Source organism: Melozone crissalis, unplaced genomic scaffold (genome assembly GCF_028551555.1).
Source record: "Melozone crissalis strain CALT ecotype California unplaced genomic scaffold, PUWL_Pcris_2 ptg000007l_1, whole genome shotgun sequence".
Classification (NCBI taxonomy): Eukaryota; Metazoa; Chordata; class Aves; order Passeriformes; family Passerellidae; genus Melozone; species Melozone crissalis.
In genome coordinates, this window is record NW_026535785.1 from 6,767,995 (window position 1) to 6,794,015 (window position 26,021).

At 41.1% G+C, this 26,021-nt stretch overlaps 1 protein-coding gene across 1 annotated transcript in view; it reads left to right on the plus strand.

The window, feature by feature from the left end:
- The window catches only part of RSPRY1 (ring finger and SPRY domain containing 1), a 36,317-nt gene that overhangs the window by 1,146 nt on the left and 9,150 nt on the right, over positions 1-26,021 (plus strand). The window contains exons 2-12 of the mRNA XM_054269541.1: positions 3,142-3,208; positions 8,609-8,787; positions 10,801-11,297; positions 14,184-14,236; positions 15,656-15,768; positions 18,305-18,431; positions 19,789-19,847; positions 20,201-20,267; positions 20,884-21,015; positions 22,294-22,409; positions 23,291-23,434. Coding sequence (XP_054125516.1) covers positions 10,951-11,297; positions 14,184-14,236; positions 15,656-15,768; positions 18,305-18,431; positions 19,789-19,847; positions 20,201-20,267; positions 20,884-21,015; positions 22,294-22,409; positions 23,291-23,434 — 1,158 coding nt within the window. The 5' untranslated portion in view covers positions 3,142-3,208; positions 8,609-8,787; positions 10,801-10,950. The remainder of the gene's footprint in view (positions 1-3,141; positions 3,209-8,608; positions 8,788-10,800; positions 11,298-14,183; positions 14,237-15,655; positions 15,769-18,304; positions 18,432-19,788; positions 19,848-20,200; positions 20,268-20,883; positions 21,016-22,293; positions 22,410-23,290; positions 23,435-26,021) is intronic.

The following is a 26,021-nucleotide window of genomic DNA, read 5'->3' on the forward strand; positions in this document are numbered from 1 at the left end:
TGTGTAGCAGTAGGTGCACTGTCCCTCCTAGGCACAATCTTAGTGTAGTCCCAGGAATGGCTGTGTTCACTTTACTTGTCACTTTGTTTCGTTATTGCAACCTCTGATCCCCGAGCCCACAGTTCATTCTGGTGCTCAGCCAGTGTTACCAGTTTTTCTCACACAGTGAAACTTTGGTCCATGGAGGAGCACAGACATAAGAGCTGCCTTTTCTCTCCTAAATTAATTCAGCCTGTTCTGATTTCTGAATGCTGGTGTGTTTGGTAGGGCTTTTTTTTTCCACTTTATGTCTGTGTCAGTGTTTGTTTTCTTCAGTATAAGAGATTTTTTTTCTACTTAGCACTAGCTTTGCCTCACTATTTTAGTTTTTCTGTCCTTTGTCCTGCATTGAATGCATGTGTTTGTTTTGGTGTTGTTGTCTTTTCTCATGCTGGTCCTCAGCTCAGTTCTGCTAATTTTCTGTACATCCATCACTGCTATGAGATTGTCACGTGGAAACCTACATCCACTTTTTACTGTGACTTTCCCTTGTTTTCTTCCTGGTATTAAAATTCTTGCTCTTTTCTTATTAAAATATGCAGATTTTTAAACAGTGAATGCTCTCATCACCTTTGAGCCACCTGAAATATTCCCTTGCATCTCATCTCCTCTTGGACTCCTGCATTTGATTGTGGATTTCCGGAGGACTCTGCATTCTCAAAACTTGTCGTATTATTTTGAGAGTCTGTGATGCTGTTAAATGTGTTTTTGTTTTGCATTTATCCAAATGCACAGAATTGATCTGTTCTTTGATCTAAATCTGGCCCATTCTTCTGTAAGCGCTTTTGCCTGTGTCTTTGTTCCCTGCCCAAGTCCACTCAGCAAAACAGGCCCTTTCTCCTCCTGGCACCCATTCCTCTGTCCCTCCCTTTAGGACATTGCTGTTATTGCTTTGTGCCCCAATCTCTGCTGTTTGTTCCTATTTATAGGCCTGCTTGAACAGATTGTGAATTTCCTGTGGTGTGTTCTTTTTCAGATGAGTGAAGCACAATTGTAGTTGTGTGATCACTTCTTGTCTCTTCCCTTTTCATCCAGACATTCTCTTGAGGTTGCTGCTAAATGAAAGTTTTCGGTTTCCCCTGTCCATCACTTGAGCAGGAAGCTCCTCCAGGGTATTTTGGTGCTGTGTTTTGCATTCTGCAGAACTCTTGTGATAACTCTTGCTGATGCTGATTGTTTATTAGCCTTGCCTTGGTTGTTTACCCACTCTTAGATTGCTGATAGAGCTAATCCAGCTTGTCCACACACCTGCCTTATCAGCTGTGATACCAGTGGTGTTTGCAGGGAGGTGGGCTTATTATTGGTTTCCCTGAGGTCTTTAACTTTCCTTTTTATTTACCTTCAGCCTCCCATACAGGAGTTTCACAGCAAAGCTTTGTAGTAGCCACTGTGTTGTCTTACAGTGTGGCCCCATAATTTGGTGATCACTCAGTGGCTCTCTTGTTCTCTCACTGATACATTATTCTGTGCTTTTCTAAATGTTCTTTTTTTCCCTCTAAGAGGGACATGATGGTTTTCTGCACAGCCCTGCAGTGCTCTCCCTTGGTACATTATCAGTGTTTTCACATAGGAGGTCTTACCTTGAAGTGCATTTCATTTGCTGTGAGTCTAATGGATAGGACTGAAATAAATCACTTACAATGTTTTGGTTCCCTCCTGTGAAGTAAGACATCCCTCATATTCTGCCCTTCAGGTGCAATCAGAGTCAATTCCCCTCAAGCTTTTTGCTTGTTTGTTAAAATTGAGGAATAACAGGAAGATATTTATTAGTGTGAGCAGTAAGTTAGTGATAAAGGCAGTGATTTGTCATAGGACACTTGCTGGCCTGTAACTCCTTAGGTTTCTTCATTCAAATTTCCTTTGAATTCATTATCTCCCCTACCTGGCAATGTGCTGTGTTTGGAAATGCCCTCAGTTGCTCATGTAGCTGTGTGCTGATATCCTCACAAAGTGGAGTAAGACTCACTGTGTGCACTGAGTGCTTCCCCTCTCAACCCAGAGGCAACAACTTAAAGTGCTTCAGCTTGTAGTAAAGTGAAGGCCAGCTAATGTCCTGATATTTGTCCTGTTCTGCTCCGTTATCAATATGTTGTGTTCAGCATTTCAAACTGGTTTTTGTGGTTTTTTCCTCTATTGAACTTATGATTGCTCAGTAGACTTTGAATTTATTCATTGCTTTAAGCAGTGCAGATCTTACACTGAGATTCCTTGTCTTTCAAGTATCTCATGTGCATTGTATTGCCTTGTGTCCTGACAAATATATTTAATTTTCCTGGTCTGTGTGTGGTAACTGTAAAGCTGGCATTGCAGGGCAGTGACTGTGCCAGCATGATCTTCATTTCCTTTTCTATTCTTCATTATATTGCTGAGGTCTAATAAAAGTCAAATGTTCACACATGACTCACGAGGCTGCGTGGCTGACCAATGCATCACGATCTCTCTTCGGGAGTGCTTGTAGTTACCTGCCCTTGATCTGCCATTCCTGTGACCAGCCCTGTGCTCTGGGAGCACAGCTCTGCCAGGGGAACTCTGGGCTTTCCCTATCCCTTTTCTTCCAGGGATACCTGGCAGTGCAAAGTCTGGGATGAGGGGCTGCTCCTTGATTTTTAGTGCATGTTTATTAGGTGGAGTTCAGGGAGTTACCATGATCAGTAACAAGAAATCCATCTTTTTCTTAATAAATCTCTCCCCTCAGGGAAATAGTGGTTTCTGAGCATATGAAGCACAACTGTCATTATTTTTCTCCCTTTCTAAGGCTTTTTTTCCCCATAGAAAATGCCTCCCTTTTGCTCTAAGTATCTGAATATCTTGGTGTTGTGTTAGGTGGGAGAAGGACAAGTATTGAAGACTTTTTGATCTGAAGTGCTGGCATGGGTTTTTGGATTTCTGGCTTCAGTGCATGAGCACAAACTGGTGCAATTACAGCCTGAATCATAGGTTAGGGGGCAGCTGGTGAACTACTAGGAGGCTGCACCATTCATGTGTATCTTATACCTTCCTGCAGACAATGGGGCATGCTAGAAAGTCATACTGAAAAAAGAAAACCCAGCAACCTGCTGATGCTCTTTTTTTTTTTTTTTTTTTTTTTTTTTTTCTCTAAAGGCAAAGCTGTCTGGCATGGATCAGGCTTAGAATTGATCTCCCTGCTTTTAAAAACATTCAGCTAATGGTGAGTCCAAGAATGGTGTGTGTTTGCACTCAAACTCTGGTTAATGTATCAGTCCTGAAATAAAAGATTTTAAAAAAATTAACAATAGGTGAGTTATTCTCTTTAGAGCATTAGCCCTTTGTAACATTCAGTGAAATGGTGTTTACGTGTAATTATCAAAACAATAATTTCTGAAATTCCTCAGAAAGTTATTTAGCAGAAGCCCCAGGTGGCTGAGACTTTGTGTTCCTGGTACTGTTACAGGATTTTAAAAGCCTCTTAAGTAGTTTTTGTGTTTTCTGCCTTTTTTTTTCTGAACTGGGAGCACAGTCTTGTTTAAGCCATGGTCAGAGTGCCTTGTGAGGCACGTGCTCATCATCCTCCCACTTCCTAACCCACCTGCACATGGCCAGGCCAGCTCTCAGGCCTCTTCCCCCCCTTGGCCACGGCACATTGAGCAACTTCCTCTGGCTTTCTTGGTGCTGCAGGGCCCAAAAACACTGTAAGGAAACAGCACAGCTCAGTGGTTGGAGCAGGACCCCTGTGAGACCTGGCAGGTGTACTTGTTACACCTGGCTGGTGAATCCACAGCTGGCTCTCTCCTGGCAGGTTTGTGGCAGGGCAGAAAGGAAAGGTCCTGAAGGCAGAACCTGAAGAGATAGATGGGGAGAAATGAAGCTGAGTTCTTGTGTGGGTGGGTTTTTTGTTGTTTTAAGTGAGTTCTGTGATGGAGTTCTGGAATGGGTGCCCAGGGAGGTGGTGAAGTCACCATCCCTGGATGTGTTTAAAAAAGCCTGGATGTGGAACTCAGTGCCATGGTTTAGTTGAGGTTTTTGGGGCTGAGTTGGACTCAATCTTGAAGGTCTCTTCCAACCCACTGATTCTGTGACCTGTGAAATTGGTGAGATAAGGGGGTTCCAGTGACCTGACCAGAGCTGTTTCAAGTTCTGTGTTCTTCAGCTCTGGAAGTCCCAGGTCGTTCAGGAATTGTGCTTTCCAAGAGTGCTTCCCAGGCAGGTTTGCTAACCCAGTGACCTACATGTTGTGTTGGGCTCAAGTGACAGTCTCTGAGCAGCTGTCACTGTATCCACTCACAGCAGGAAAGGGAATTTGAAGGGCATTTCCTGCTCTGTCAGTACAGTCCTGAACTTTGGCTAGCAAAGAGCAGCCAGCTTTCCATGGCTGGCAGGGAGGCCACAAAGGTGACTCTCAACTCTGCCCACTGAAAGATCAGGCCATCCTCTGATGCTGCTTTAATTGTCAAGACATGGAACTTTCTTCAGCCTGTTCCTAAACATTGTCTGCTCACCAAGGCAGTTGTCAGACAGCTGATAATGCAGGCTTCCAACTGAGGCATTGCTGAGTTTTTCAGCAATGTTATTGAAATTTTACACTGAAAACAGTTTGTGGACATGTGAATTTTATGTGTTTGTAATAGCTTAGTCATGCCATGTAGCTGGGCTAAGTTCTGTGGTCTACAGCAGAAGACTATTCTGTCTTCTACAGAGTAGTTCTGCACCCAATGTTCCTCTGAAAACAAGCCCAGCTCTTGATAGAAAGAAAAGATAGAAGAGAGAGATAGAAGAAAGAAAAGCACTGAGATTAGTTTAGACAAGAAACAGACAAACTCTGAGTTGCCACTCTTTTTAGCTCACTTACATAAAGCTGTTGTTTTGCTGACAAGAATCTGCCCCTGCTTCCAGCAGTCCCTCCCTGAAGCATCTTCCTGGTGCCCACAGTGTGATGACTTGGATGCTGTGCTAGCCCTAATTCCAGTTCCCAGGACAGGGCTTGCTGTGACTGAGCTGCTCAGTATCTTGACTTGCCCCTCAAAATGCTTTTGTGGTTTAGATTTTGCTCATGCACAAGGTTCTTTAGGTATTGCAAGGAGCTGATCTCCACATGACTGAAGAGAACTCTTCACTGGTTTTTTGATACTGATGTAGATAAAGCTTTATCCTTTCTGAAATGAACTGTTGTAAATTTTACTAGACAAAGCTTTAAAAAAAAAAGTCTTTTTCTTCTTTTTTTTTTTTTTAATTTTTTGCCATTCTATACCTCTGCCTGGTATCCACAGAGTCACTTTCCTTCCAGCATTGTCTGTTCTGGAATTTCGTGTGGATTTTTTGGGAGAGTTCTGGGGTTTTTTTTGGGTGGAATTTTTTATTTAATATTGAACCCTGATATCATGAGTGCTTTTGTCAGAATTGTATTGTTGATAATGCCTTTAACTTTCTGGGCAGCAAGGAAGATTAACTTGAATTAATTGAAAGAGTTATTTATAAGCTTCCAAATGAATGTCTATGCCAAAACTTAACAGGGTATAGCTAATTGATTTTATTTCATGTGCTTGTATCCCTGCAGTTGATAGGATTAGTGTTCCTTGCCATGCACAGGGCATTATCTTTATCTCCCTGGCACTTGTGAAGCAGTGCATTCTCCTCTGCTCCTTGGGCAATGCTGAGCTTGTTCAGCTCTGCCAGGCCACGTCACCCTGCTGGAGGCACCTCTTGTTCAACTTCCCTAGGCTGTCAGATACCACTATCTATTTAAAAGATCATTATCTCAGAAGTGCTTTCATCTGCCTCAAAGCAGAGCTTAAGCTCAGTCTCTGATAAGGGATTTAATGATCCAGCTGTGGCTTGGGGAGCTGAGAAGCAGGAAGCGTGATCAATAGCAGCCTTGGTTTAGACATGAAGCAAAGTTGAGGTTTTCTGTAGTACAAAGGACAGTTCCACCTAAATGACAGATGACAAATGATGGCCTCTGAGATGGGGAAGCTCAAAAGGTGGTAAATGCTTCAGTTTCTCTTTCAGAAAGCAAGCTGAACAGTCTGATGCCTGGCATGTCCTGAGCACTAGTGTCTCTGTATCCAGAGGTAAGGGAAAAACTGCAGGGAGGAATCCCTGCCAGGCCTGCTCTGGTGAGGCTCATTTAAGTGAGAAAGTGAAGTTCACTTTAAATCCATGCTGCAATTTTAGTGTTCCTGTACCAGCTTAAAAAAGGAGTTTAAAGGAAGTGAAAAGACAAAGTAGTGTGATGTGCAAGTGACTATAAAATCTGACTTTCACACTGAGTCTACAGAAAAAGAAACTCCTGTGGTGGTGGTTACTGTCTGCTTCTTTCTGCTTCACATCAAGTCAAACGAGAGATCAGATCCTCCAGCTCTGTGTGACAGAGATGAATTACCTAGAGAAGACATCAGGGTTAGAGCCCAGTTGTTTGCATAAACCTTGGGCAACCCTGGGGTTTTCACTGATGAGCACTTGTGCAGGAGCTGGAAGGCTTTGAGACGTGGTGAGTCTCCCTTTCTGTGAAACTGGCGTGCTCCAGGTCAGTCTGCTTTTGGTTTCAGGTGCTCTTGCCTCAGTAAGAAAGCAACCAGCTGTGGCAATGGCTTTGTGAAATGCTGCATGCCAGTAAAGGCTGCTTCCCATCAGGTTTTGACACTAGTCTTAATCCTCCAAGGTATTTTTAAAGAAAATAGAACTGAATTAGGGGTTTGCTTCAGATTACACAACGTGGTGGTTGGTTACCACATGCCAAAGCAGCAGCAGCAGGGTATTTATTTACCTGCTCCTCCTGAAGCCTGTGTTCCTCTGGCTGTGTGGAACCACTCTGGACACCCAGCACCTGCTGCTCTTCAGCTGCACAAGTCTCACAGGTGAGAGGTTGTATGTCAAGGGATCTCCTGAGGAAGTCTCCATTTCACATTCTACTTGTATGTCATTTACTGGAAATTCTTGGTTTTCAGTACTATCCCCATTGTTTCAAAATTCTCCGTATTAAACAAAGCTTGTTTTTCAATCAGGCTGCTTCTTCCTCTTATTCCTGTATCAAAGTTGATTATCTTGCAGCAGTTCATAGCTGTGTTTCCTTCTGGTTTGAACTTTCATCTGACAGGCATCACAAGCATTTCCATCTCTTCCTTTTTAGGAGCATCATTTCTTTGGGAAAGAAATGCTGAGGAAATATTTTATCTTCTTAATAGGAAACTGCTAGCCAAAACTCTTACAGTTTTGCTTTTGAAAACTTGTCAGCTTTGCTGTGTGGTTTGTTGACTGAGCTCCTGTGTTACTCTGCTCAAGAGAGGAAATCACTGATCTTACTCTTGTAGTGGTGGCAGAAACTGGAAAAGTGTTTTTGGTAGCTGAAACCTTCCCCATTTATGTGCACGAGGGTTTTTTTGTTTGCTTGGCAGTGCACTCCATTTCATGGGAAGAAGAGGCATTTTCCATCATGAAGCAGTATTATGGTTGGCTGTAATTGAATATTTGAGGGGATGAATCACTGACTCTAGGGCTGCTCATTGCAGAGCAATGATCCCAGTGCCACTTGGAGCCAAGTGGGATAATCCAGGGAGGCCTCTGTGGGGCAGGCAGGTGCAAATCCACTCCCATAGCATCCCTTCCAAAGGATGATGGTTTTGTCTGCCCACTTGGACATCCAGCCATGGCAGGCTGGTCAGCCTGTGGAGCTCATGACTCCTTTGTGCATTTGTGCCTGTGCTTGAGCCTGCCAGGAGAGAGCTGCTCGCTGTGCTGGGGTGGTCCCAGTGCCAGGGGAGGTGTATGGGGCACAGCAGGCTGCAGCTGGCAGCTGCTGTTCTGCCATGCAGGGAAGGTGTCCTGCTCCAGCAGCATCTGCTCTGGGGGCTGTGTTGAGGGCAAGGTGTGCTGGGGCAGCTGCTCAGTGAGTGTCCCACAGAGGAGGTGCTGGGCATTGGCATTTTGTGCTGTTTGGTGACAGCTGGAGCACCAGATACTTCTTATAGAATAAAAACTTGCATTTTTATTAGGTCCTGAAGTGTAAAGCAAACTTTCTTCCTGCATTCCTGCTCTATCCAGACAAGCTGGTTTGTGAGCAGATCTGTAGCAATCTCTCCTACCTTGTGTTCCTCATTATTTAGCCTTTCAGTTTGTTTCAGACTTGACAATGAGCTCCTTGTATGTGATGGTGAGCAAGAGCCAAGTGAATGCTGTCAAACCCAGCTCTTTACTAAATAAGGGGAGTTTATCCTGTCATTTCTCTCTTGCTGTTATCTAATCAGCTTTTATAGTGTACTTTTATTTTCTGCTCTGTCTGGAGCAGATATTATTGCTTCTCTTCTTCCTCCTGTAGGGAGTAATTTGAGGTGAGGAGTTGGTCACTGCTCTGCACTTTGTGCTGTATAATCTGGAATACCAAGGCTGTAGAAACAGGTTGGGTTTTCTGTCTCTGTGTCTAGTCCTAAAGCTTTTAGATGAGAAAGTGGGTTTTGAAGCCTTAGGAGAATTCCCTCTGTAAAGGCTTAAAATAAGGCTCTGTATAGCTGAAGATAACAGTGTGGCTTGATGTCATGGCAGGTGTAGGGAGGAGGTGGAGTATGTCTACCTTAGATGCAGTTTCCAAGTGAATTCTTTTTTTTCCATCTCTCCTCAGGGACTCCTCAGTGCAGTTCCTAGGAGTGAAAGCAGAGTCAGGCATGACTCAGTGCCCACCATAAAGGCTTACAGAGCACTGCTTTTTCCACAGAGACTTTGTGCCCTGGAGAAGAACAACCCACTTCTGCCACAGCACTTTGAGCTCCCCAGCCATTCCTGAACCAAGCAAACTTACAGGTGAGTTGATCATAATTACTTGGTTTTAATCATGCTTTAAGTTGTCAGCCAGAAAAACTTAGGCTTCAATAATCGGCTTTAATCTTGACATATGTCTGGTTTTGTTTCTTTAGGTTCTTACTCATTGTTAATCTCTAAAATACAGCTTTTCCATTCTTGTTTTGATGACAAGATAGATTCACTGTATTAGCATTTCCATAAGTTACAGAACAACTTTATGCAGATTCTAAATCTGTAACAGTTTTAGATTTTAGCATTAGCTTGCTAAAAAGCCCTTAAATGACCCAGATTCATAAATACATACATATTCCCTAGAAGTACATGATTTGCATTTAACATAACTATTTCTTTTTAAAATCAAGAAAGTCACTTTAACCAGTTGTGAACTCGGACAATTCTGTTGGAGATTTTTGCAATCTGCTCTGGCACCTCTCATCTGTTTGTGACTTGTTGGCTGAGAAGGTGCCAGCAGGATTGGCTCAGATGGAAGGACTCTGAGCCTGATGGCCAAACTGCTCAGGGCTAAAAGCAAGCATGATGTGATGCTGAAACCCTTTTGATGATTTGGGGTTTAGGAATTTCTTGACCAAGAAGTCAAGACCTTGTATTTTTTTTCCTATAAATATCCCTTGGGGAATTGATTTTTTTTTTCTTAGTTAGCCTCAATACTGAACATGTCACTGTGCTAAAAGATGATGTGCTTCACACTACAGAAGAGCCTGTGAGAGCTTGGTGGCAGTGTTTTTCCAGTGACAGCTGACATCCCAAGAGTTGCTCATATGACCAATGTTTGGCTTCTGAATGTTGTTGAGATCTTGTCCCAAAGGGCAGCCAAGCAATTGCAGAGCTGCCAGTTGGCTTTGATGGCGGGGACCTTCCATATTTAAAAGGTGTCAGCTCTCTTTAACTTTCTTTTGAATTTAGGGTGCTACATGTCTGCTGTTAATGAGATTATTTAATAATTGAAGAATAGTAATAACCTATTACAGGATATTACCATAACTTAATGTTAAACTTAATTCTTGAAAGGATAAAATTTACTTACTTCAGGCATGTCAGAATAAGAATGTAAGTAGTGAAATTATATATTTTGTAGGGTTTTATATTACCTGAGACTTTAAATAATATTCTATGGCTTGAAACATACCTTGTTATGAAATGGGGCTTTGAATCCTTTTTTTCTTGCATTTTCAAGTTAATAATTGGGAGGGACTGATGGACCCTCCCATGGTCTCAGTTGCTATTGGGCCTGATGTGATCCAAACCATTTGAATGAGGAACAGAAGAATGATTGAATTAGTCTTTGCTCCCAAAAAAGGGAGGTTGGTTTCACACTAGATCCAAACAGGCACACAACACCCATTTCAAAATCCCAGTTAGATTTGTAAGGCATTAAAATGGTGTCTATAATTCCTCTTTAATTCAGTGTTGGTACTTCTTTGGGTGAGAATGCAGGAGATGTAGGCATGTTCCAAAAATGTGTGTTTATGCACAGGTGAACCAAATGGTTCTCTATTAAATCTGTTGTTTGTTGAGATAAACCATAACTCTAAGATTAGTTCTTTACAATTGTATCTATTTTATAGTTTGGAAATGTTCCGGAATTGAAATGAGAACCTGAAGTGTACAGCTTTTATTGGGGTGGCATAGGCCATGTGTCTCTGTAAAGGGCAAATAAACTGGTTTGTTGATACTCAGTATTTAAAGGATAGCAGTGTGGGACATTTACAGGCAAACTTGTTCCTCTGCATCCAAAAACCACCAAGGAGCTGGGAGGTAATAGGTAGTGTAGAAAGGAATGGAGTGTGGGTGAGAGCTCCTTACCAGGGGAATTTCCTCCTCCTCCTCCTCCTCTTCCTTCCTTTCCCTTTCCCCACAATAGACTTCAGGTGAAGCCTTGTGTTTCTTTGCTGCTTTATCCACCAGAACTGCTGGTGTTTACTAAAATAGGAATTCTTCTGCTGTTTTCTAGCAGTAGTAACACTGACTCTTGTTCTATGTTTGCTTTTTCAGACCTCCTTCTGAATGACCAATGTGTGTTTTAAGTGATTCTGTCAGCAGCTAAGTCTCCAACTTCCCACTCATTCCAGCTGGTAGCAGCGTTTAAGATGCAAAAAGATCGCAATCCGGGATCGCACAAACATTTCTCTTAAAACTTCCTAGATGATTGTAGTTGCTTGGGTTGTGTTCTATGCTAGCAGAAGCCTTTTCCAAGCTCTGCTGTTGACTCTAGAGCACCACCTTCCCCATTTCCTGGGAGCCTTGGGGGCTGGCAGCATGGGAAACTCGTGCGTTTGCCGCGACGACAGCGGGGCCGAGGACAACGGGACCTCTCAGGGCAGACAGACGGAGCACAGCAGGACACACGTCCCCGAGGCCAGGAGCCACCCAAGGGACCCTGTCCGTCCACCCAGGAGGGGTCGAGGGCCTCATGAACCAAGGAGGAAAAAACAGAATGTGGATGGGCTGGTGCTTGACACACTGGCTGTAATTCGGACGTTGGTAGATAAGTAAGTACCTCCTCAAGGAATAATTCAACATGAATGAAAATGTTCTTGTCTCCTCTCAAACTGTGGCTCCAGCCTCTCACCGATCTGCACCTGACCCTCCCTGGAGCAGCTGCGTGTTTCCATCTGGAGGCTTAGGAGAGGAGCACCTTTCCTAGGTAATAGAAGTAGCTCCTGAGTGCCCAGGTACAGACTCTTCCAGGAGCTGAGGAGCTTCCTCACAGTTCCTGATTTCTTACCTGGCACAGATACACAGTTTAGGAAGCAATATATGCTCCAGAGGCTGGGAACTTCTGTCCTAAAAATTGGGTGTTGTGGAGTTTTCTGTTTGCAGGCTGGATTTTACTTCTTTGGAAATTGTGAAGCAAAATCGGGAGCTTTGATCTTTGTTAGCTTGGATAAACAGACTGAGGTTTTCTTTCCAGTTTTAAGTCTGACTACTTTTTAAAGATCACATGTTGTGACTGCCCAACTCACAATCCCAGTATTGCATTCCTGGCATGCTCAAAGCATCCATTAAGGGCGTGGGGGATATTTATGGGCTCATCCATTTTTTGGTCTTTTTTTGGTTTTGTGTTGCTTTCTGCAAAGCTTTAAAAGGACCTTAAAATGATGATGGGTTAAGTTAGCTCAACACCTTTTGGGTTAGGTGCAGGCTAGGAATTGGGAAGACCAGAACTGAAGGAAAAGCACAATTCCAGCCTGACTCAGTGGTTTGAGTTTAGGGTGGATGAGACTGAAAATAAGTGAGCCTTGATTCATTTACCTGCATCAACTCTGGAATGTGCCTGCAGAGAAGGAGTTTGCCTTCCTGCTGTTAAAGGCTTTAAGTGAAAATATCAGGACTGATGTTTTTCATGAACATTTAAGTCTAAGATATATTTGGTTGGTTTTTAAACAGATTTTATTTTGTGCTGTGTCTTCAAATCATGGCAAACATTTTTTATAGTCTCTGCCCAGTCTCACATGCCCTTTCCCTCAAGTTCAGCTCCTTAAGCTGTTTCACAACACTTCTGTGCACAGTCAATCCTGTTCCTGTAGGTCTTGCAATCAGTTTTGTAATCTTGTGAGCACTTTCCTATGCTACTGAGAGACAATAAGCATGGTTATTTCACTGCCCATGGAGTCCTGTTTCTGATCAGTTCCTGAAGCTACTGTATTTTTATGGGGGCTTTTATACAGACTACAGGAAAATGCACTGTGATAAGGAATGAATCATTGCTCTCCCTGGTTGCTGTTTGTTTGGTTTTTCTTGGGGTTAATTTTTTTCTTGTTATTGTTTTTGTCAAATCTCAAAGTTCTGACCTAAAACATATCTGACAACTGATTTTATTTTCTCTCCTATCTAGAGATAGATGCTTCCTAGAAGTTTAATTTCATAAACTCAGAAGGATAAGTTCTATATTTTGGGGCTTATATGAAAAGCTGCCTTGCAAATTAAGAAGTTACCCAAATGGCTGTTTTGTTTCAAAATGAGGAAGGTGTGTCCTGGAGGAGATGTTGAAAATTAAGTGGTTAAGGTGGCAAATCAGTGGGCCAGGATTGTCCTGTGCTCAGTGCCACTACTGTGAAAAGCTGCTACTCATGACAAAACCAGAAATCTTCCAGTTAAAAATGTCATCCTTTTTTATTGTAACCTTTACTTGTACTTATGGTTGGGATTTTTGTTGGGGTTTTTTTCCCATTTCTTTGAATCTTTCTATTCTTTCTCCTGATGTAATTCTGGCTGCAAAACTTCACTTCTTTTTCCTTCTAGGCAGATTACTTTCCAGAAGGAAGGTGAAGATGCCTCGAGTTAAAAAAACAACCCAAATATTTGTTTCAAATGTTGTGGCAATATAAAAATGCATTAAACTGGACTTTAGCATTCTCTTGTGGAAATATTTAAGAATGTGCTCACCTTTTTGTAAGAAAAGAAAGATGTGTATTTATGTTATATATATTTCATCAATGCTGAGATTTTTCTCTTTATGATTAATATCTCAAACTAGGTAGTTTTATTATCTCCATCAGTAATGTCTGTTGAAATTTTCTAAAATTCCTCTGTATTTCACATTTCCAATTTCTTTTCAGAGCTGTTGATAGAGAGTGAGCGTGGAACATAAAGTCTAAGCCTGGGGTTAGATCCCAGTGCCTAAGGAGCACTGAATAAAGTATTTTAGGACATGCTGCTGCATAAGCTTTTTCTGCACCGAGGGGTGCTTACTGAATAAGATTTTGGAGTCTTGCTTTAGGTACTTTCACTGGCAGTGCCTGCTCAGATACACAGATGTGTCCATAGTTCTGTGTCCTTACTCCAGCAAACAGGGCTGAGGACCTGAGCTATTGAACTTCTTGTGGTTTTCATGCTGGAAAATGGCTTGGATTAAATACTTGCTGTTTAACTGCCTTAACTGTTACTTTTAACAACTCTTGTTGAAGACTATGATGCTGTTAGATGGCTTCCCATTCAGGTTTTGTGGTGGTTTTTAAATATTTATATATTTAGCAGAGAATTTCTGAGGAAAAAGTTCTGTTGAAGTGATGCCCCTTGTGCACTGCTCTGGGTTCAGTTTGTGGCCTCTGACATGCAGTGCCTCATTATGTGCTACAAGGAACCTGCTAATGAGCAGCACCAAATCCAGGCATTATGTTCAGCTCTTAGACATGCAGATGTTGATCATAATTTCACTTGTCAGCTGTTGCAGACATGCAGATGTTGAGCCAGAGAGAGGCTCAAATCCCATCTGTGCTTCAGATCTGAAAATGACATTAGCAATCTGCAGCCTGTGTAACTTCCTTTTGTTAAATGGTTACTGGATTTGTTTTTTGTCTGTGAGTAATCATTTTATTCATTGTATTACATTGATGATTGTGTATAATTTTTGACCTGTGTAATATCTCTTTCAGTGACCAGGAGCCTCCTTATTCAATGATCACGTTGCATGAAATGGCAGAAACAGGTATCAAGGCATTGTGTTGGGCATTTCAGTTGTGACTCACAAGCAAAAGAAACAAAGCAAACCCCAAGCCCCTCTTTTCTTTGCAAGGAAAAATGCACCTCAGCTGGGTGTGTTGGGGTGTGGTGTAGCTCTGGGGATGTGGGAACCAGAGCAAAGTTCTGCCCTGCAGAGCTTCTCTGAGCTCATGCATTGGCCTGAGTTTGTTTGAGTTCAGTTAAAGTTCCCATGTGAAACCTCCAGAAGCAGCCAGTGGATGGCCACAAACACTCTGTAGTGGCATTAAACCCTAAGCCACCAAGAGTGGCTGTTTGCAGCTGAGCAGGAACATCCTGCACCTGCACACAGATGTGGGCCAAGCCTGTGTGCTCAGGTGTCAGCACAGAGCAGGTTCCTTTGGTTTGGGTTTTACTGACCTGAGAGCTCTGCTTTACTCTGTATTTGTCCCAACCCTGTCCCTCAGTACTCCTGCAGGACAAGCAGGGGCTGCTTCATCTTTGTTACAGCAGGAGAGGTTCTCCCAGCTTAAGGCTTCAACAAAACTTCTGGTTTAGTTGAATTTTTACCTCTCTACTTAGTAGTGTTGGTAGTGATCTTAGGAAATAGATTTCTGTATTAAAATAAATTAATCAATCTGGTTAGATATTACAGCAATTCAGTTAAATGTTTTTCAGGGGAATGTGCTAACATAACTCAACCCCCAATATATTACTGCTGTGTTGTTGTTGTAGCTGTTTCTTCAGCCTCACTCACCTGTATACAGATACAGATTGTCTTTATTTTCATTTCTAAGGGAGCTATTTTCTTGTAAATCCAAATTTGTTTACTTTATCAGTAGTTTAACATCTTTTTAGTGGATGTTTGCAAGTAAAAGCCCTTGTCTACTCATTCAACAGCGAGAGCTGCTCCTTAGGAACACAAACATTCTTTAGACCAGCAGGCATGGGAAAAAACCACTGAGTTTGTTACTCTGTTACTTCAGGGAACTCAGAAAGAGGGATCTGATTCTGGTTAAAAGAAATTATTTCCTCAGTGTCATTGTGTATGTAGCATTTAACACTTAAGAGTTGACATTGGCTGCTGAACTCTGAGTGTCACACTAGAGCAAAGTACTTGTCCATACCACCATGAGTATTCCTTCCTAAAAGTAGTAGGAACTAAAGGATGCTCTGGCCTGGCAAGACTCTTCTCCAAACCATACAGGTGTTCACTATTACCCAAGCTGCTGTAAACTTTTTCTTTTTTGAATTTAAACTTCTAAACTACTGCAAACTAAGACAGTGGTGTAAAAAGCAAACTGTTTTTCCTGCTGTCTCTAAGCTCCTCAAAATTAATTTTGAGGATTTTCAGTTTACATTTACTTTGAACACTTCTGAATTGCACTGTTAATTCTGAGTGTGACTTGTGTTTTGTGGTTGACAGATGAAGGCTGGTTGGAAGTTGTTCAATCTTTAATTAGAGTTATTCCATTAGAAGATCCCCTGGGACCAGCTGTTATAACGCTACTACTTGATGAATGTCCTCTGCCAACAAAAGTGAGTCAAAAGCAGATGCATTTATCTGTGAATGTCAGTTACTTGTGGTTGCCACACCCAGGATCCCTTTGAGTGCCTTTCACTGGTGATGCAAGACTGATAGTGGTTCAGAAAATGGGCGTAACATTCAACTTCAAGTAGTTTGGAGTGGCTTGGTGTCTAAATGCTAATTGATGCTAGGATTATTCCCTCAAAAACGGATAAAATTGATCCATGGGGAAGGAGCAAGAGAGCCTTGGGTTTTGGCTGCTTTTCCTGCCACTCTCTCCTGCTGTGTGGTACTTGCACTGTGCAGGTGCTGTAGAAGCTGCCCCAGTTCTGCCCTTTTGTTCTCTCATTTGCAAAGCTGCACGTTTACAAGTCACCTTTGAATTTGTTCCTGCCCTGCACGTGAGGAATGCAACACAAATGGGTGTGTTAAGCTAAATAAATGACATTTTTAAACTAACAGGTACCTATATATGGTTTTGGCAAATGAGAATCCTTTTGTTTTACTGGCTACTAATCTGGTTTTGGGCAGAAAGATGACTTGAGGTGTTCATGCTGCGTTGGTGCAGGTGTGTAACTAAAAGCCTCAGGTGCTTAAGGATGCTAAACATAATGTTTGTACAGAGAACTTGTCTGTCTTCAAATGTTTGTCATTATCTCATTTCTTCAGAAATTGCTGCTTCATTTCTCAAGCTCCTGATGCTGCCAATTTTAGTCTTCCATTGGTGTTGTTAGGGACAGGAAGAGCTGCTTGCATCAGTGGCTGGAGAATTGGTCAAGCTCTCAAACTACCTGAAGTGGGTCTGTTTCCTCTAGGCTATTGATTAAAGTTATCTGATACTTTTAAACAAGAGAAATGTATTATGACTCTCACAGAGACTGCTGAGTTATTCTGAAAACAATGCTATTATTCGAAACTTTGTCTAATTTAAAAAAGAAATCAGGAAGTGGAGACCACTGAATGCACATAGGGAGAGTGATTTTGGATTTTTTTTTTGGCTCTACAATGTCCTCAGCAATCAAATAATTTGTTTTTCAAAAGCCATGTGACTTTCATTTGAATACAGTTAAGGAGTTTGCTATAAAATAGTTGACCTTATCAAGACAGGGAATGAGGTGCTTGTTTTTCTGGGGGGCACAGTGGTTTTTCCTGTGTAGCTTCTTGACAGCACAAGGAGCTGCAGCTGTGGGGTCTGCTGGCCACATGCAGCCTCATAAAATCCCCAAGACAAAAAACTTAAACTGTATAGAAAGAAAATGAACAGCAGCACACACTTTAAGTCAATACCTCACTTCTGTGACAGCTGGAGAACAGCAGTATGCTGTATTTTATTTTCTGGTTTTGCAGGCTATAAAGTCCATGAAGTTGAAAGGGCAGTGCAGTAAGCTGTTTATTCTATAAAGTCTTTATTTAACTCAAAATACTTGATCTCTCTGACAGTTCTAATAATGGCTAAGAGCAGTATCAGTATGTCAAGAGTCTAATTTTAGTGAGTCCTTTCCATCCCAAGTCTGTTGCTCAGTCATTCTTTCTCTGTTCTTTCCACTTAGCTCAGTCCTGTTCATCAGTTCTGTTTTTGTGGCTTTCCTTTTAAGAATGTAACTACTTTTCAGTGTGATCTCTGCACAGACCTCAGACTCTAGCACAGTCAACTGATTCAAATGTGTCTCAGACCACAGTTCAAAAAAACACATCTATTCAACTTGAGCAGTGCTCATTTTTCCTCCAAATGGCTGCTGATGACTTCAATATGAGGAGTTCTTCTATTCTAATTAGATCCTTGCCTGAGATTATGCAGTTTCAATCTGAATCAGCTGAAACTTTCATGAAGGCTGGAAAGTTGAGGAGGATTTGGAACTTTTCAGGGTGGGGTTCTCCCTGTGGGATGACTTGTTCTGGCTCTAGATTAACCCCTAACTACCCTGAAAATGCAGAGAATGCTCTAGACCTATCTGGAATTTTATTCATACCATAGTGCCTGAACACAGCAAGTCAAAGCATGGGATTTTAGCTTTATTAACCTCTTTGGTTACTTCCTAAATTTGTGTGACTACAGAAAACCACTTAATCTCCCAACACAGTTTAACATCCTGTAAAGCTGACAACATCCTAAATTTATGATGGGAATGTGGGCTTTTTGGGGAAGGGGCATGTCTCTTTAGTCCTGAATTCTAAAATCTGAAACAGTCCTTTTGAAAAGGATGTGAGTTTTAGGACACTGGAAGTAGATCAGATGGCAGTGATGCCAAATGTGCTAATTGGTTCCTATTGCCATGGGGAGCTCAGAATCCAGAAGTGTCCTGAGCTGTTGATCACAAAAACCAACAATCTGATGGTAATTTTAAAGTTACAACTCTTGGGTCTGTTGAACTTTTGTTCTCATCTCTCCTTCATTATCTTATCTTAGAAGATAATCACCCCATGTTGTCTGTTATACGATGCTGACTTCAGTAATGTGTAAAAACAATCTTGTTTTTACAATATTGAATTAGGAGGAAGCTGTACCTGTCAGTAACATTGAAGAGATTTCTGATTTTTCCTTTGCAGGATGCATTACAGAAGTTAACAGAAATACTAAACTTGAGTGGAGCTGCTGCTTGCCAGGACTCTTGTCACCCTGCCAAGCACCGGAACACGACCGCGGTGCTCGGCTGCTTGGCAGAGAAATTAGCAGGTAAAGAAATTAGCAGGTAAAAACCTTCTGCTTTAGCACCCACCATGCACAGGTCAGAGGTGTTTGCTTAGAACTCAATTTCTGCATCCCAGGGGTACCAGGTGTGACAGAATCTGGTTGATTCCATGTCTGAATGAGCCATTGACAAATCCTTCTGCTGTGTGGTTAGTGATTGGGGATCACTGCTGGTTATATTGCCTTAGCACTGGTGATCAGTCTCTTCTGCAGACCCACTCTGGCTCTGAATTACTGAGGACACATCCTCTAGAGTGTAGGCAGGAATATCAAGTTAGTGGTCTTGGAGGCTGTATAGAAATAAAAAAGAAATATGCTTTTTCCACATTTTTTTAGACATGTCTTATTCTATTGTAGATAGCTGAAAAGATTCTCTTCTGTGTTGCTTAAAAGAAAATTGTTGAGGTTCTATTTTAAGGTGACTTCATATAGAATTTTTATTCTGTCATTCCTACCTAGTACACAGTTGGAAACTGATGGTTAAGCATCCTTCCTGCTGGTGATCTCTTTTGTATCTAGTTTCTTCACTCCTTTTTTGAAAGTGGACCGGAAATAGAGGGAAAAAAAGTGATTGTCCAGTGTCACCTAATGGTTATTAAAACCCAATTACTGTATTTCTGTGGAAAAAAAAAGTAAAGAACAAGGTCTGGAAGTGGTTTTGTACTGTAATACTTCTACTGTATTATACTAAGTCAAAATGAGATATACTCTATCTGCTTCTATCTTAGTGGACACAGATCTCATTGTGTCAGCTCAGGCAACAAATCTGTTAATGAAGTGTTGGAACCCACTGCAAGTTCTTAAGAGCTTGTAGGTGCCAGAGTTTGATTCCCTGGTGTCTCTCTCTTGATTAAGTGGACACCATTTCAGGGCTTTTCCATTTTAAATTGGCTGCTTGCTCTGGTGCTGCAAGCTGTATAATTAACTATCAAGTTGGCTGTTTCAGGTGCTCAGTTTTGCTTCTTTTGGGCTATTGATAGATGGAGCTGGTCTTAAAACACTGACTTTGGAAGTAAAGGGGAGACAGTCTTTTTTCAAAAGTAAAGAGCATGAAAATGCTGAGTGGAGGCTGCTGGAGTCTTACTGCAAAATCTCTGGCTGGAACTCTGTACCCACTTAGAGCAGTGAACTGAGCAGGACTGTAATGTGCCAGTAACTGTGTAATTATTAAATGTTCAACAAGTATTTTACTAGAAACAATGATAATTGTTTTATATCATAGTTTTGCTTTGCTGTGAAGTTGTTTGGTGTTCTGTAATTTGTTACCTTGTGTTTAAAAGCTCTGTGGTGTTGGGTATGTGGTACTTCCCAGAGAGGGATTTCATTCCTGATGTTCTTGCAGGTCCTGCAAGCATAGGCTTGCTCAGCCCAGGCATATTGGAATATTTACTTCACAGCTTGGTAAGTGTCTTTGATCTTTCTGTATGTATCCATACATAGCAATTAGAATGCAATTTTATTATTATTATTATTGTGAAAAGTTGAAGTCATGTCTGCTAAATATTGGCAGTGTATGTTACAAAAAGCTGAAATTACAGAGCCTGTGGGATCTCCATCCTTGGAGGTAATGAGAAGTCAGTGGAACAAGGCTCTGAGTAGCCTGATCTCTCTAGATCTATCTCCACAGGAGGGTGGAATACAGGAATTGAAGAGGCTTCTTTGAACCTAAAACCTTCTATGACAGATTTACAACTCCTCTTGTCTGTCTGTACTGGGTATTTATTAATAAACTTTTTCTTAATGCCCATGTTTAGAACTTCCAATCCCACCCGACAGTGATGCTTTTTGCACTAATAGCACTGGAGAAGTTTGCACAAACAAGTGAGTATTGGCCTGGTACTACTCTTAGCACCATGGCTTCTGCATTATTGTCACTTGCTTTGCCTGATCACTTGTGAGCATGACAGCCTGCATTGGTATTTATTGCTCTAGTGACATCCCTCTTCCCCTCAAAACCCCTGAGATCCTTGCTGAAACTTATTTTTCCTGTTAGAAATTGCTGTAGAAGGATTTGTGACACGAGGCCTTTGTCACTGACATAAATCTGTATTAGAGCTGGACAACAGCATTGGGAGCTTGTAGGCAGGAAAAGATATTTTTTGTTTTAATGACAAACCCTTAAGAGATTTGCTGAAACTGGCCTTCTCATCTGAGAAATTACTACATAATGACTTATGACATGAGACCTTTGTTGCTTGAAAAGAAATCAATCAGTACTGGGGAGATGGAGAACAGCTGTGATCAGTCTCCTGATGATGCAGTCCACGCTGAGAAGTGGTAAATCTGAATGAAGATAATTCTGCTTGGGGAAACAACTTCATGCTTGTAATATTGAGGTTTAGATGTGTATAGAGAGTTCTACTGCATTTGTAGGATGTTATTATTTTTAACTTAGCCCTAGCTGATAGGAATTACTCTTTTTCCTCTGAAATTGCAGGTGAAAATAAAATGACAGTTTCTGAGTCGTGCATTAGTGACCAACTGATGCTGCTGGAGAAATGGACAGATAACCCCGACTACTTAAAACGCCAGGTTGGATTCTGTGCCCAGTGGAGTTTAGACAATCTGTGTAGGTATAACAAAGGGATGGATGAATTAAATAGTAATCACTCCTCCAAAGAGATGGAGGACTCCTTTGTGTTCATTTTTTATGAGCACTTAATGTGCTCATTACAAACCTGGCTGTGTTTGTAATATCTCCTTGAAAAAGAAAACAAAACCAAAAAAACCACACCAACAAATATATCCAGTGTAATGGTATGGAAAGAAAATGTTGGCAAGGAAAATGTTTTTGAAAGGAAGTGGTTTGTACTCTGCAAGTTGGAGCTGCAATGAAAATTCTTTGCACCAGTTTCCTGTAACCCACACTTCAGCCAGTTTGCTGAGTGGCTCAACAGTGCAGCTCTGTCTCTGTGGAACATCTGGGTTGCTGACATGTCCTGGTGATGGCCACTCCTGTGGTCATTCCCCTCTGGCACAAAGAATTACTGAAGACTTTTTAAATTAAATATACTTTTTGATTTTTGTGATCAAAAGTAAAGTGTTTGGCAAAGCACTGCTCTAGATGAATCTTTTGGATTATTAAAAACCCACTGAATTTGCTTGTTTAGTTGTGATTTCAAGGGTGCAGTAACTCTAATGACCTTGTATTTTCTAATGCCTTTTAGATAAATTTGGGTAAAAGGTCTGTTGGGCTTTAGGGGCTTTAGTCAGCTTATGGAAAGCCAGTGTCAGCTGTGTTTAGTAAATGTCTGTGTAAGTGTTGTAGCAAGTTTGAAGGGTCCTCGGATAAGATCTTTCACTTGTAAGTTAACATATATGTGTCAACAATTTGACACCTGGCCAGAAAAATGCTTCTGATCCTTCCATGTAGAATGGGCAAGCTGGGGAGAGAGAGTTGCTTTGGCTCAGTTCAAGTTCATCACCTAAAAATGAGATGGTAAAAACCTTTAAATCCTTGTTTTCCCCTTCTTCCTATCCCCAAATCTGTTTCCACTATAATGAGTCAGAAAAACTCTGCCCACTGAATGTACAAATGCAGTGGTAAATCCTGAAGCAGTGGCATCTTGGTGTGAACTTGGATGCCTTCCATTTGCCTGTGGGTTTCCTGCAAGTACTAATTAGATTGTGGGAGCTCTAGTCAGAGGCACAGGTCATGCTTTCATGTTTGGAAGGTATTTAACACACACTCTATTGAAAGCTGTTTTCATGCAGGGAAAATCTCAGTGTTCCATTCTGTTATGCCAAAAACTACCTGGATCCTAGAGATATTATCATTGTATGAAGTGTTTAAAATCAAGTTTTTCAGCAGCAGCAACTAACACTGGTTGGGATTTTTTTTTTTTAGTTTTAAAAGAAGGCAGGCAGTTTACATATGAGAAGGTTGACTTGACCAACATTAGGGCCATGCTGAACAGCAATGATGTCAGTGAATACCTGAAGATCTCACCACATGGATTAGAGGTAGGAATTGTTTCATGTATTCAACCTGAAAAAGAGGCTGAAGAAAAAGGTTTTGCTTTGTACTTGCTCCTGTGATTTTGTAGAATGAATCCATCTTGTCTGTCAGCTTTATACAGAAAACTTGTTTTGTCATCAAAGGGTTGTAGCATCACTACACTGATCTCAGGTGTAGAAATGTTCACACCAAAGTAATGCCCCAAAACCAGGGAAGTGAGGAGGGTTCTTCAGGGTCAGATGGCTTTTCACTTACTTTGTGAGCAATTTTAGTCAAAATATCATTCTATTGTTTGTCCTGTCTCATCTTGAAAAGCTCACTGCAGTCAGATATTTGTCTCAGCTGTGTGTGGTTTCTTTCTTCCTCTCTAATGCCTTCTAAAAACTTGTTTGACTACTTAGAAATGAATTTTCATGAATTAACATTGAAGGCCTCCTTGTCCTTTCTACCAGGAATCAGTTAACAACCAACGATTTAGGTTTTCCTGTCTTGGCTGTCTTAGTCTTTAAATCTTTACATTGTTTCTGTCAACTTTCTACTTTTCTCCTCTTTTTTTTTTTTTTTCTTTTTTTTTTTTTTTTTTTTTTGCCTGTGGCTTAACCACTTAACAACTTTCAGTCTTGCCTACTCACTAGGTCAAAGAGAGGCCACTTTGTCTGAAATGCCTCTAAAATTATGTTGGTATATTCATATACTCAAGAAACTTGAACCGAGGCAGGAAGGTGTTTGTTTGGGTGGTGATTTTTTGGAGCCCCTGGCTTTGGGTGGTGATTTTTTTGGAGCCCCTGGCTTTGGGTGGTGGCTTTTGGAGCCCCTGGCTTTGGGTGGTGATTTTCTAGACCCTGGGTCTGGGTGGTGATTTTGGGTTTCTGTTTGGTTTTGGTAGGCGCGGTGCGACGCCTCGTCCTTCGAAAGCGTGAGGTGCACGTTCTGTGTTGACTCTGGAGTCTGGTACTATGAAGTCACTGTCATTACTTCAGGAGTGATGCAGATAGGATGGGCAACCAAAGACAGCAAATTTCTCAACCATGTGAGTACCTGTAATATCATTGAGCTGGTGATGTGACATCAGTATTTTCCTTCTTAGAGCATCTGTGAGAATAGCTCTGGTTATTCTGTGGTTGTAACTGAGCACTTGTTTGTTTCCTTCAATTTTTCTGTCTATGAAGAGCTGGTTTTGCTGAATTTGCTGGTACAAGAGAAGTCAGTATTGTTATTGCTACAGACTGACACTGTTCACCTAAGGCATGCAGAGCTGCAGCAGAGACAGCTTGTTATCTGCTGGCTGTTTTCTGGAAACTGTAGGGAACACTTTATTTCTTATTTCTTGTAGCATAATCTCTTGAAAATTCTTTGGATAACAGTAGTTACTCTCTGTTTTTGGAAGGAAACAATAAGTCACCAGGAACAGCAGTTTCTCATACACTGTCCTTTACACAGGTCACCAAGCAGCCATTTCCTCATCCTCTTTAACACATTTTCCTATTAAATTAACTTTCATAAGGGAAATAACTCAAATTCACTCTGGGATAACATAGTATATCATTGGACTTGCTAGTAGCAGCAATATGGGACAGTCTTGGAATACAAAAACTTCTTTTTAATTAAAAATAAGGATTAAAAAAAAAATTAAACCCTCTACCTTCTTGCCTTTTCCTGAGAGTACAGAACAAGACTGCTGTCTTATTTTATAGCTTGCTTTACTGTCCTTCTCATCCAGATAATTTTCTATCTTATTTTCAGTTCTAAGTATTCTTTTTCCTACTATTTACTTGTAAGATTATGTACTTGCTAGCATTAAAACAAAATTTGCCATGTGCATATGAAGTCCAAACACAGTCAGTCATCATGGAAATATCACTAGGCCTTCTTTGTTCTTAAATCTTCGTGGTAACTCTGCATGGCTGTTAGAAACTTTGTATGCTTCTCATGCTATAACTTGTTTCAGTATTTCCATAATAAGAAAGAGTAATTATTACTACCCAAAAACCTTTTCTACCTCATCTTAGAGTTAATTTTTCATGTTATCAGCCTTCCAAATGGCCATTAAAGTTCACTGAAACACAAGCCAGAATTTTAGGACAAAAGGTATGTCAGGCCTAGCCTAGTGCTGAGAATGGAAACAGTGCTGGGGTTGACACTTGTACTGGCTAAGCTTGAGGGAGAAATTCACCTGAAGCCCTTTATTGTGGTAATTTCATGGCTTTCTGCTCCTACTTGGAACTTATTGTAGAAGAACTATATATTTAATATAGAGATAAGCAGTTAAACCTGCTCATTTCTGATTATTAAAGAAAAAGTCATTCTACAGCTGAGTCAAATACAGAAGTTAATATGAAGATAGGCCAAATACATGTGAGTAAATATTGATTGTGGAGGTATGAGATAAATACATTAAGAAGATTAAACAAACAGCAGTGACAAGAAACCCAATGGGAATGCAAGAGTAACTTCTCTCACCATTTAACTTGGGTATTCCTGTGAGTTCAGAGGTCTTGCTCCGTTTCTTCTAATTATTCATGGAAATAGCATTGTCTTCTGCTGATGTATAACATGCATATATCTCTGTGTCACATCCAAAGTCCAGTCTCATATTTTTAGCAGGGAATTGAAGTGTGATTTAAGTTAAAAAAATTATAAGCCATACTCAAAATCAAAACCAACCAACTGAACAAAAATATCATGCTGACCACAGTCCTTGCAGACACTGAGTGTAACAGAAACTGTGTGAAATAAAAGGCCATGTGTCTGCCTTTAGACTGCTAAGAGGCTTAAAAGATTTTTTTCCCACTTACTGTTAAGGAGCTTGGTGTATGTGCATTTTTCTGTGTGTCTTGTACAAGGTATGAAAATAGGAGATGTCACATCTCTTGAGCAGGATGATTTTTCTCTTGCTGCAGCTGCTTTGCTGGTGGCCAAATGCTGCTGTTCTTTAAGTTCATCAGGTGTGTGCCTGAAATACAAGGATATTATCCTCTGGGTATGTCACAAACACAGGCCTCAGAAGCCATATGCTCTTTATTTACAGCATCTGTAACAAAAAGACTAGTCCTAAATATGACATTAAACACCCATTAGCTGGGCTTAGCTTTAATTTGGGACATGAGAGGCTTGTGTAATCAGATGCTGTCTGGTATTTGCACTCCAGACAAACCATGCTGAGCATGAGGAAGTTACTTACCTTCCATAATGCTTTGGGTTTCATGGATGAGCTCATGGGTTATGTGACAGATTTTTCTCCCACTCTGAAACTCTTTAGTTCTGTGTTTGCCTTGGACCTTAGGACTATCACTTGATTATGTTTTCACAATTTGAGGGAGGCTGGCAGTGAAAAGGACACAATATGCAACAAATGAGGTGAAGGGGCTGTGTGTTTGTTCCCTTTGTGTACTGTGGGTTCTGGTGGCACATGGATATCTTGAGGAGAGGACATTACAAGCTTGGTACTGGAACTTCAAGATAAGAGAGTGGCTGTTACTCTGTGGTGACTTCTAAAGATGCAAAAATTTGACCTGTTTGGGTACTAGCCTTGTGGCATTTAAATACTTTAACAGACAGGAGTGATTTGAGGTCACAGAGAATGGAAGACACTTTGCAAACAATATCTCCTTCTCCTT